At 38.7% G+C, this 13111-nt stretch overlaps 1 protein-coding gene across 2 annotated transcripts in view; it reads right to left on the bottom strand.

Annotated features, from left to right (window-relative positions):
* Nucleotides 1-863: 863 nt before the first annotated feature.
* The window catches only part of mlip (muscular LMNA-interacting protein), a 34588-nt gene continuing 22340 nt past the window's right edge, over nucleotides 864-13111 (bottom strand). Inside the window, exons 12-13 of one of the 2 annotated variants that reach the window (XM_075478066.1) lie at nucleotides 2334-2526; nucleotides 864-1721 (exon numbers count right to left, since the gene is read on the bottom strand). In XM_075478066.1, coding sequence (XP_075334181.1) covers nucleotides 1624-1721; nucleotides 2334-2526 — 291 coding nt within the window. In that variant the 3' untranslated portion in view covers nucleotides 864-1623. Of the gene's footprint in view, nucleotides 1726-2333; nucleotides 2527-13111 lie in introns of both variants that reach the window. The other variant, XM_075478070.1, reaches the window with a different exon arrangement.

Genomic DNA, 13111 nt, shown 5'->3' on the forward strand with positions numbered 1-13111 from the left:
TCTGCTCTCCAGAAAATCTGAATTTGGAGAATGACAGTTTCTTTATCTTACCTGGACACCTGGAGCCTCAATTAAAGAAAGTAAGACATAAAGCTCACGTGCTTTATCCCAGTCTTTATCCTCTATTGTCTTTATGGTGCAGAAACCCAAGATATTTTTTAACCAAATTAAATCAACAAGGGCTTAAATCAAGAAATTGTTTGTTGAAAGTTGTTGCACATTTTCTGAACGTGGAAAACAACTGTTACGACTCTTCAATGACATGATAATAAAACCCTATCTTTAGATACAGTTGGCAATATTTGTATAAATCTGCTCTTAGATTCTAAATTTGATACTTGGTACACTATGGCTCAGTAAGGTTCACCTGCAGCAAACTTGTTGGCATGTATTTACATAATTGTAATCGGGTGTAAGAAAATTTAAGCAATCAATAATATGGCACTCACCATCCTTCATCTGTGTTTTCTTTGTGGTCCAATACATGTTTTTTTTTTTTATGTCTAACACACTGTTAAGTGGCCTGTAATTATATTTAATTTAATTTTAATTACTGAGCTTTATAATACTCAGAGCAAGAATAAGTCTAGATTGCTTCTTAGATTTTTTCTTGAAATACAGAATGTTCAGATCATTTTCTTTGCAATGAGTTACATGTTTTTGCATCGATCCAACAACGTTGCTGTCTTTCCGTCTTGCAGCATTTGACCAGCACGTCACAGCAGGCCTGCAACGCTCCAGATCTGATCATGATCCACTATTTAAAGGCTGGTCCTGGTCAGCTGTTTGTTCGATTCAAGGCAGTTTTTTTTTTTTTGTCAGTATCTACCACAGTGCACAAACATCAAAATGCTACAGCGAGGTAAAACATTATTCTTTATTTTGATCTACCTGACAATCATGAGACAACAGTCCATATCATTCCTTTTAAAACAACAATAAACTCTTACTTGCTGAAACACAAAGACAATGTTGTTGCATGATTCATTTTCTCAACTTGCTGTGATCATGATGAAGAGGACACAAAAATAATACATATGTCATTTCTATGTTCACTTCTCCTTTGGAAGACTTTGGGGAGGGAAGGGGGTTACTGGTATAATTAAATGGAAATTGTACCTTTGATGTTGTTAATTCCTTAATCTAATATTTTCTGGTCATCGTGTTGACAGAGTTATGGTTGCTATTTGAATATTCCTCAACTAAAAGCTGTATGAAGCTTCAGTCGATATGGTATGTATATATAATGTCCATACAGATGCTGAAAAAGCTACAACTCGTACTACTTTTGCCCCTGATTTAATTGACAGTTAACATTTTGCAGAAGGGACCGACGACAAAGGCATATTGATATGTCCATATTGAAGGGAGACTGTGTTATGCTCTGTCTGTGAGAAAGAGCTTTACATCTCACTCTGCTGCTTTCCTGCAAGGTCAAACAACATGGTGCACAAAATAGTTTTCTCAGCGTAACCTTCACCTCCGTCTTTCTGTTTAGTTTAATTACCATACATGCAACCATCAAATACATATTTGCAACCTTTTTAACATTGATTGAATTTAAACGCTGTCACACAGACTAAGGCAGCGGTTCTCAACCTTTTCAACTCATGATGCGCATAATTATCTGCCCCATCCACAAGTTGGCTCAGGTGTTGCAGCCTTCCGTTGCTCAGCTGATGGTGCTGCTCTCGCACTTTCAGGTGAGCCACCTTGAAAGCCTTTCTGTTGGAAAGACGTCATCAGATAAGTCATCTCTGCTGGCATAAATGATTCTTGCTGTATTGATACAGTGGTGCCAAAATTAATTGTTGTTGCTTGTGTTTTCTCAAATGCAGTTAGAAACTCATATGCATGCATGAAAATACCTCCAGAAGAGATCTCATAAAAGCTGAATTTATTTATCTAAGACAACTATGAGCTCTGTGTGAAACTGAAAAGAGAGAATTTCTTGTTGCTTCTGTTTCTAACTCTAACCGAGAGATGCACAATGTCTCGAATGTGTCTACTCTCACTTTAACAAATAAAATCTATTCGAAGACTTAATGTATCACGAGTACAGACAATGTAAAGTATGAAGTATTCCCGAGACTTAGTAAGTTAATGTTGGATATATTATCTTTCTCCGACCAACCAGCTGCCTCACCACACCATCATCTCTTTAAACCTGTGTTGTCAGCTACCTAAAACAGCCCGACAGAATGTTTAATTTACTAATTGCGTTTAGGTGCAATCAGCTCATCTGTGGTGGTCTCTGTCTTGGCAGATAATTGCTCACTGGAGAGATTAAAATAATTGAATGTTTTAAATATGAGTTTCAAAAGCTTCCATACGTTTCTCAGTCGTGCTGAAAGGTGCAGAAGATTCTTTGGCAAGATGACGTATCTGCTCATCAGGCTCTTTGATGTGCAGCTCACACGCAGAAAATGAGCCTCTTTTTTCAGATGTCATCTCATCTCTCCGTATTTTTCCTTTTGAGCCTGCGTACAAATCTGTTTGTGCCTCTTCCACACCCATATTTTTCATCTGAAACGAAAACAATAGCAGGGTCTCCAGGTTAATGCCTTTTATATTTAAAAACACTAAAAACAAATGGAGAACATAAACATTCGAAAACAGTGGAATTTCCTGGAGATTTACTTGTCAGACAGTTTAAAATGCCGGTTTAAACTAAATTGCTCAAATTTCTCTTGGATTCAGTACTACCTTACGTAAATGAAATCTATGGCTTTAATTTCGGTTGCAGCCATGATGCTTTATATTCACACATTTTATACTAATGAAGAAAAATTGAATTCACACATAACATGATGCTGATGTGTTCTAGTGAGCGTATTTGCAGGTTCAAAACACAGATGAAACATTTGAAAGTGCTCCGTTGCCAAACTGCCTACCAGCAATTACCTCACTCTGTTCTCCAGAACAGAAAGATGCACTGCGTCTCAAATGTGTCTCTTCATAAATTGCACAAAAAAATCTCATCAAGCTCTAAAATAAATTTCAGACTTTCTCAACATTTGGAGCCTCTTTTTTTTATTATCATTCTCAGACAGAGAAATAAGAAAGCTTTCACTATGAACTCAACCTTTTCTCCCCCTAAACTGAGATTGCAGACAAAACCGATGTCTCTTATAAGGTAACGATGGTGCAATAAAAGTTAATGTCTATCCATTGTAATGAATTTGAATTCAATTTAGGAAGAAAAAAACTCTTCCTGTATTTTTTTAGATAATGTATTGGGTATTGCTTATGAAAATTAACCTAAATTATTCTAAATATCTAATCCTTACATACTGTAACTACATATATTTCTATCTAAATACTGTTGTGAGTTATATGATTGTTTTTCTTCTATTTTGTATAATCAAATGTCTCTCTGAATTTATCATTCTAGATTTTTTTGGACAACATTTCTTACTCGAAGACGTTGGTCTTAATGAGGGTGACGTTAGAATCACCCTTTCTTCTCCTGAGCATTAGAATAGCATACTTCAAGCAGTAAATATTTTCTTTAGGAGCTTTTTACTTTTTGTCTGACAAAGATCAATTTCTAATTTATTTCCATGTGTATCCCTTTATGTGTTATCAACACTTCTAGCTGCTCTTAGCTGCTGTGACATTTGAGAGGTTCAACCGGACAGAAACTACTACACTGAACAGTATCTCTGGATGAGGGTAGTGAAGTATTTATACTGATCTATGAAGTATTGACATTCAAAATGTCCTGCTGACAGGACTCAGTATATTCTCTTCATCAAACTGACATCCAAACCTTTTTGGAAATGCTCTTAATGATTTAGAGAAGATAGGAAAAAACAATCAATAAAAATATCATCATTCTGCACGGAACAGAGCCTCGTTCAAGTTGTGCACAAAACAAGGATGCAGGAGAAACGGGTTATGCTTCATCAATCTCACCGTGGATCTCATATTTTTAAACGAAAAGGCTGTAGCTTGTACATATCACGCAAGAAGAGAAAATATGACATGACACATGAGCTAACAACCTTTCAGTTTCTTACAAAGAGTGAAGTTGCAGTCAAATCTTCAACAAATGCACAAAAACTTCTTATTGAAACAAGTTTGGAAATGCTGTGAGATGTATTACTCTGTTGACCCGTTACCACCTGCTACTTCTGCTCTATTGTGCCAAGAGAGGCTCAGGCCTGCTCACTTTTCTACTGAGAGGTTAGAAAATGACAATGACAACTCAAATGTGATTTTTTTTTTTTTTTTTTTTGTACAAAAGATGCACAGTTTAGAAATCATACCGGTCCTCACAATGAGGCTTGGCTATAAAAGGAACACACACCAAGTCTTTACAAGCAAGGATGGGTCGTGACTCGCCACTTTGTGTCAAACGCCTTCAGAGAATCCACAGTGAGTTAAAAAAAAAAAAAACAGTTGTCAGTGCACAAATGAAAAGAACTTTGCTCTTTCAATATCTACAGTGCACAGTAATGTGGAAAGATTAAAGAAGTTAGTGGAAATCAGCACTACATGAGAAGCCACACATCAGCTCTACACAGAAACACTGCCTGAGTTTTCTGGACACGGGCTCAGATGGAAGCTCAGATGAAAAGACAGCGGCCATGTTTTCTGGTCATACGAGTCCACGTGTCAGCTTGACAAAAATGTCTGTCGGTTTCTATGTGACAAAGATTAAATTTGCCATAAAGACTGTTATCAACGAAAGATGCAAAAGAGATATATGATACTTTTTCTTGAGTCAGTGGTTATTTCAGCAGGATGATGCCGCATCTAGTTCAATACGACTTAAAACAATCAGACACACAAAAAAAAGAAAAGAAAACAACTGTTGAGCAGTCTTCTATTATGCATGAATGAACACAAATTTCTCTTGATAAACTGCAAAAAAAATCCTGATTCTTTCAAATGTGTAAATGATTAATCATTTCCCTCAGGTTCATGCAAATTACCGAATTACAGACTAAAGTTTTCAAAAAAATGGATTCCAGTTTTTATGAAAATGTGGTCTGGAATTATATACAAAAATAAATTCATTAACTTCACGTTCTGTTCTTTCTTTTTGTATTTTTTCACCCCCTCTCTCTTTCTCAACCTTTCAATCATTATATCTGCTTTTTATATCCGCCTTCAACAGATCTTTTTCCAAACAACTCTGATCTCATTCTTTGTTTTATGATATAACGCTTCGGGATAATTGCAAAGACAGTTATTTATATCGAGATTACATATTTTATTAGATACTTGTAATTTGCTTTTGAGATGTACCCTAATTAAAGCAAAGCGGGGAACCTCAGGAAGCTAAACTCACAAAATACATAAGACTTGAATATAAAACATTCATGCACTCTGTGGTTCTGATTAAAGCCTGAGATGAACACAACTAAAATCAAGAAAGATGTCAGACAGGGAGAGAAGCAGCAGCTCTAAAAGAAAAAATTGCATAACAAGCAACAGCAGCCACAATGTAGATTGTAGTGGCTGTCAGATGATCACTTGTTTGATAAAGATAGTGTCATCTGACATTGATCCGATTTTAACACCAGAGCAGTTGCATAACCACCCACATTTTCACAGTACGGATGTTATTACTAATGACAAACATGTCATTTCTTTAGAGGCAGTCATGTCTATAAATTCACTGGCTTATTATAAAAATATATGAAGGTCAACCAGATGGCTGCAAAAGAAAAGGTATTTTTTGTTTGTTTTGGTTTTTTTGGAGTAATGAAGACTGTATATTTACTTATTTACTTCTAAAGATTCAGAGTTGAAAGCCTTTACACTTAAGAGAGAGAAAGTTTAGGTCAAACCAAGGTCTGCAGTCTAACTGAGAACTTAGAAAATATATTTCCAGACCAGTCGTTTGTTTATATTTTTGTTCTTAATGCAGATCTTTGTAATGTTTCTGAAAAACCTTCAGTTATGTTCAAATTTCAGAAAAGAAGAAGCCATTTATTATTATTATTTTAATACAGTAAGAGCTCATCATTGTCACACAAGTCAGTTTTGACAAAAAAAAATTGAAAAGACGCTCAAAATTGAATTAAGTTAATCTGACTTGTAAGTAATTAAAATCATTCCACCTACAGCAATTGAAGACTACTAGTGTCTACAAAATCTCCATAACATTGTGACTACTACAATAATAGGAATTATTTCAGTCACTTATAGACCGGCTGTGTCCAAAGTACCATTTTATTTACCATACAGTATGCTATATTTGTCAGTGTCTAAATCCTCAGTTTAAAGATATAAAGATATTGCCATCCTATTTTCTATACCATAATCTCAAAGAAATAAAGAAAGTTGTATGCAGGAATAAGTATGTCCAGTGTGTCCCTCTACCTATACACAGTAGATACTGTTGATTTTACACCAAGACTTGTCTAACCTAAACTCTAAACTGCGTACGACACACCTAAAGATACATGTTGAGGAGATGCTTCTGATTACGACTTAAGAATGCTAATTTCAGAGATCAGATCTGCCGCCTTCATCTCCAGTGACCTCGGTTGTGAAGTTTGCGCCGATGAAAACAAAAAGCAAAGAAGCAAAGCCGAGCTGTCGACTGCCAGTCCCAGAGCCAGAAAAACAAAAAAAAGTACCACAAAAAAAATTGCAAAATGAGTGTAAAGTTATACGTTTGGATTGATACAGCTGCTCGCTGCAAGCTAATATTAGGTCTACTGAACTGTTGGTATTATAAGAAACCCCCCATAGGTTCACAGTTCGGTAGAGGAGGCGAGCAAGGAGGACCAGGTGCAGACACGGAGCAGGAGCCATGAGGCAAAACACAAAGTGCAGCAAGGCCGGAACTATATGAAACTAAACTTGAAAAACCAAAAACACCTTGGTAAATAATGAAACCAGACTGTAACATTTCATGGGAGCAGGACCAAGTACTGAATGGAAAAACCATGGGTAACTACGACGAGGATCTGACAAAGAGTGACAAAAACCGTTAGTGTAAATACTGTGGGGAGAGTGATTAGTGAATGACAGCAGCTGAGGCTAACTGAACACAGGTGCAGGGAGTGGAGCTGATGACCAGGCAGGAGGGAACTGAGGAAAAAGGTCAGGGAAATGGCTAAAAACTGAAACCAGACAGAAAAACTAAAAAATACATAGATTGTGACACAAACACTGAGTACTAAGGCAAAGAACAACATTTTGCTTTTGTGGAAACACAAATTTGCAGTTTGTTATACAAATAATTAGGATAATTCTAAAGAACAGCATCTTCTTAAATGTTGTGCTTTAAAACTGGTGGGCATTTCCTACTCACAAGCAGATAAAGCCACACCAGCTATTCCATCTAAGCTAATAAACTAAAGCTAAACTTGATGAAGACATGGCAGTTATTTTAATCCAAAATATGTAGAACACATAATGGCCATAATTATGGCACGAAATCCCACAATTTAAAAATAAACACATATTTTCAAGTTTCTTTTATCACTCCTCTGCAGCATTTGGGTGTTGGTATGAAACAAAAGGCAGGGGCAGCATCACTCTAAATCTAATTAAAACAAACTCACAGGGATTATGGATAACCTACAGTGCGTTTAAATAAATGAAAAATCTGAGGTAAGGTCTCAACAGCTGGAAAACTGACATACAGATGACAAAGTTATAATGAGAAGCAAACATTTTTGTGTTTGGACATATGGATGTAAATACTGCAGCTCCCTTTTGTTCCAAAAGGTCTCAATATCATTATATTCTACATTAGAACATATTATTTATAAAGCTAAATATTCTACAGAGCAAGGAAATAAGCTATGGTTATTAAAGCTAAAGGTTACTGATTTTTTGTTTGGAGTTTACATGTTTCCCTATCTGAGTAGGTTCTCTCCAGATACTTGATCTTATTACAATCATCCAAAAACATACATGTTAGGTCAATAGGTGATTCTAAATTTACACTTGGAGTCTCTGCATGATTGTTTCTCGTTTGTCTCTGTTCTGGCCCTGTGATTGACTGCCGATATCTACTGCCTCTTGTCTGATGACAAATGGGATGGGTTCCAACTCTCCTGTGACCCTAAATGGATTGTGCTCTCTCGCTCTCTCTCCCCACCTGGCAACAGCACCTTTGGATGCTTAGTATATCGTTTTCTATTTATTTTTTGAGTTAAATATTGAAGTCACAACCTTTACCCAGGTGGTTAACACTATCACCAGCCAAGAGGGTTACTGGTTCGAATCCTGGCTGGGGCATTTCTGTGTGGAGTTTGCATGTTCTCCGTGCATGCATCGGTTCTCTCCGGGTAGTCCAGCTTCATCCCATTGTCCAAACACATGCATATTAAATTAAATGCTAATCTAAATTGACTCTAGGAGTAAGTGTGAGAGTGCATGGTTGCTTGTCTCAGTGTGGCCCTTTGATGGACTGGCGACCTGTGTACCCTGCCTCTTTGGACGGATATATGGTTGGACAACCTTAACCCCTTGTGTATCCCTTGTTTTGTGTGGTGCTTGAGTAATTCTAATATTTAGGTAAATGTTTAACAGAATATTAATTATCTGCATAACCTCAGTAAAAAACACATATTTTGAGTTTCAGGAAACTCAAATTAATTCACATGCATTAATCTTTGAGCTCAGTGTGGCCCAGGGGAGAAACCTGTAACAATACTCTCTTCCTGCTGCATGTACATATTTTGCCATTTTATGTTGGTGCTTATGACAGACCAAGATCCTTATAGTCAACTGAAATCACAGCTGCTGTAGTGCCCGAGAGTAAATTCATGCAGATGAGACTCTCCATGATAACAACAAAACAATTGGGATCATTGAGTGAGGGATCATACTTGCCAAATACTGCCACTGATCCAACCAATGATGAGCTAGCGCTGGTAAATTAGAGGGTGACTACTTGTTTGAACTAGGTAGTAACTCACATGTTCAAAACAACTAAACATTGAATAATTTATTGCTTTGGCTTGGCAATAGGATGGTAAGGCTAACTACTAGCATGTTTGGATTAATGATTAACGAGAGAGAGAGAGAGAGATCTATATATATAAAACTCAATACTCGGCCTTCTGTGAGCAGTACTCCTCTTTCAAGCTCAGGTCCCGTACCAGAGGCCTTGGAGCTTGAGGGTTCTACGCAATATCTGTTCCTTGAACCTCGTACTTATGGACAGCGTTTACTGATGTTGTTCCTGGTATCTGCGGGAGCCACTCTCCCAGTTTGGGGCTCACAGCCCCGAGTGCTCCAATCACCACTGGTATCGCTACAGCCTTCAATTCCCACATCTTTTCAACTTCCTCCTTCAGCCCTTGGTATATTTTGAGCTTCCTTCTCCTTGTTGTTGCTGTCACTTGGAATTGCAACATCTATCACTCCTGCCTTCTTCTGTAGTTTGTCAACCACCACAGTTTGTCCGGTTGGTTAGCCATCACCTGCTTATCAGTCTGGATCTGGAAGTCCCAGAGGATCTTAGCTCTTTCAAGGCTGATTCTTACTCGGCGCAACCGCGCAACTGTTCTGGCTCGAGAACCATTAATGACGTCATCGAAAGCGCCAGCCCCTTCACAGTTCCTTCAGCTCATAAGCGCAGTTTGCGCCGAGTATGCGTCACATTTGCAGTTCTCTCCAGACCAGCGGGCGTCACTGTTGAGGAAACAAGCTGAAGAACCGGACGAAGAAAAGCATACGAAGAAAGCATACACAATGGCACCTGTGGTGTCACGTCAGCAGAGGCTGGCACATCTGATGCGGAATGAATTTACTCTGGGTGTAGAACTGTATATGTATCTCAGAGCTAAGCAGCTGCGGGAAAAACAGAAGAGAAGGTGGAATGTTCGTCCTTTGCACCAGAACAGAGAAGAGACTGGTGAGTTCTTTGTCCTTGTTCTGCCAATGAGGACGATGGACGAGCAGAAGCACTTTGGGTACTTCCGAATGTCATACAGATGTTTGTAGAGGCGCACCCTCTCGGTCACCGCGGTCTCTGCAGTGTTCATTTTTTCTTTTTCTTGGTCAGCTGTTTCCGGTTGAGCGCGCGCGAAGTCAGAAAAAAAGTTGTGTGCGCGACCTTGCGACGCGCGAGGATTTTCTAGTTTGCGACGGGGGGCGTGGCGGAATTTTGGGTCACGTGACCGTTTGCGCCATTTGCGTCCAGCTAGTAAGAGCGAGGTTGCGCCGAGTAAGAATCAGCCTTCATTCTCCACTAGTTTTGGAGATATCTCCCACTTTGACTATGGGACTTACAACCCATACTCGGCACAGATGTTCCTGTACACTATCCCCTTGGTTATTGCGTTCCATGTATGCTGTGCCTGCCTGCATTTTAGACCCTACTATATGTGCTGGACTGTCTCAGAGGCCTCTCTGCACAGCCTGCACCTGGGGTCCTGTCAGAGGTGGCAGACCTTGGCCTCTATTGCTCTTGTGCTCAGAGCTTGTTCTTGAGCTGCTATTATTAGACTCCTTGATATTAGCCTCTTCTTCAATCTGTCAGTGGTACATGCCATGCAGAGGCTTATCCTTCCATGATGGGTCCTCCCCTACCTCCTCGCTTTCCCTGGGTTTTAGCTGCCTGATACATTAACATAGCAGTATATCACAGGGGCCATGTTGCTGTTGTATTCCTGGATGTTTCTTGTTTCATCCTGGATAGTGGCTCTGACGCTCACTAGACCCCAGCTTCCCTCTTTCTGATTAGTGTACAATCACAGGGTACTGGACTTATATATAGGTATATATTTCTATATATATTGAGAAGGAATAGCTTTTTGTAAGCTTTTGCTTTTTCCTACTCCTATTAAAGGTGGGGTATGAGATCTTGGTTCCTGCAAGCTATATTTTTGAAAATACACAACCTTGCCTCTCCCTTCAGCCCACCCCTCGAAACCACGCCTTCAAAACACATGAACGAATCACGAGTCTGTGAACGCGCAGGGGGGAGGGGGGAGGGGGGCTGACGGTTGATTGGCATGTCAGAATCCAATAGAAGTAACTCTCATCATTACTTCTATTGGTCAGACATTTCCTCTTGCTACACCCTCTACAATGGACTAAAATATTTTTTTATTTTTTCCAAACATTCTATTTTAGTGGGTGCAATGGGGTTGTGAGGAGGTTTTCAGACAATATGATAAAAAATGCTCCAGAAAACATCTCATACCCCACCTTTAAGACATGTGAAGTTATTTTATTTTTTATTTTTATTATGTTATTTTTACATGTTCGAAAAAAAAAGCCTTAATTCATTTGTATCATTCACTGGCCAGAACAAAAGCTAGCCTCTGTCAACGGTTCAATACAGTTGTCTTAATTTTGGCCTTTTTACTGCACCATACTATGGCTATACTATAGTTAAAACTGCTGCTTACAAGTAATCAAATAAAGTTTAATGGCCTAAGTGCAGAGAGGAACAACACTAAGTGATGTAATTTAATTGTGTCATTATTCTTTATTGTACCAGGAAGTCCCTTTGAGACCATATGTCCTTTGCAAGAGAGCCCTTGTGGCAATCGATTATGCTAGCAGACACAAAGGTTGTTCACATTTAGTGTTAACATGCATCTCGGGTGTTCTGATCACAAGTGGAAGTATGTGTCTATCCGTCCCCATATGCATCCAAGGTGACAGCTTTGATCAGATCTAACGTACCCACTTTGTATGCAAATCAACACATAGCTTAAGTACAGTACACAATAAGCTATCAGCCGAACAGATGTGGGCAGATGTTCTAATGTCTTCCGTACCAAGAAGCAAAGTAACAAAAGAGGCTGGAATCAATGAGGTTTGAGACAATCCAATATGGTACAAAGGCTGAATAGGTCCAGCTGCTTTCCAAGCATGCTATCACTTAGTTATGACAAAAATGTGATCTGAGAGAAGCAAAGGACCAAAAAATGTATCTACAGGGGTTGCACAATTTTACTGTCAGTGCATCTCTGACACACATCGAGAAGCTTATGACCCCTGGAAAGCTGTTTTCCACCCAACCTTTCTGTGTATGTAATGTAATACAGGCAGCTCATTTATGAAGGCCCCTGGTATTTTGCTGATAATAATCCAGTTCAGTAAAAAAAAAAAAGTCTCTCTAGTTTAGTCTCTCTACTGTTGCATCAAGTCCGACTAACATGTTAATATTCTTGATGCGGTGATTTCAAAATATAGCTAGCATTCCTAGCTTTTGACTGACACTTTACTTGAGTCTATAGAAGCTTCCTTGCGCTTTAATAGCCACGGGCACAGCAAGAAAGGGCATTGCCTTCTTCTGGCATGTATGCACCGAGCCATCTATAAATGAGCTTGTTTGGGTCGAGGCCAAAAAAAGGTCATATAGTGTAGGATGAATTGCCACTCAGTTAACTATTTTCCTGAAAATTATTTTAGCCCCATCATCAGGAAGACAGGAGCTGTTTGTTAGACTCATTGCAGTGGGGTAAAGTGTCCTAAAGCTGGGAAGTTGTGATTGTTTTGTTTAAAAAATTCTATTTCCAAATGTAAAAATGAGTTTCCTTCTACGTGAAATAATCAGCGCACACTGCCTTCAGCATGATGTCGAGCAGAAGCTACTCCGCGTTGCTCTCTAATTTAATTTGTTTGAAGAGGATGTTTGGACACAAGTTAAGTTCAACAGTGTGAGAAGGAAAAAAATAATCTTCTTCAAAGTATTTGACCAGGTCGATAATTGGTTGAAATAAAAAGAAAGGAAATAAGAAAGTTACATGCTGGGGTACTGCTCACAAGTAATCACATTCTTTGGAAATGACTAAAATTATGTTGGACACAGCTACTTTGACAGAGAATTACAGAGAATGCCCTATTCCTTCCACACACTGTTATACTTCTAACCTTCCATTATGACTCTCCTTCGTACTGTAACATATAGCAGTGCTCGATGAGAAGCTATTTATGAAAAAACAAAGAACTGGTAGAAATCGAAGAACTCTCCGTAGGCAGCTTGACTAAGAAACTCGTGAAGAATGTCAATTATTTTCAAGTTTATGTGAAGGAAGATTAACTTATTGTTAGGTCCCATGCCCTACAGAGGAAACTACTTAAAATACTCTTGAGGTGCACTTACTTGCTTTTTAAGGCCTTCTTCAGTGAATAACTCGTGAGGTTTCATCAGTTAACTCGAGGCCCTGTTTAC

This window comes from Odontesthes bonariensis, chromosome 2 (assembly GCF_027942865.1).
Source record: "Odontesthes bonariensis isolate fOdoBon6 chromosome 2, fOdoBon6.hap1, whole genome shotgun sequence".
In the NCBI taxonomy this organism is placed as follows: domain Eukaryota; kingdom Metazoa; phylum Chordata; class Actinopteri; order Atheriniformes; family Atherinopsidae; genus Odontesthes; species Odontesthes bonariensis.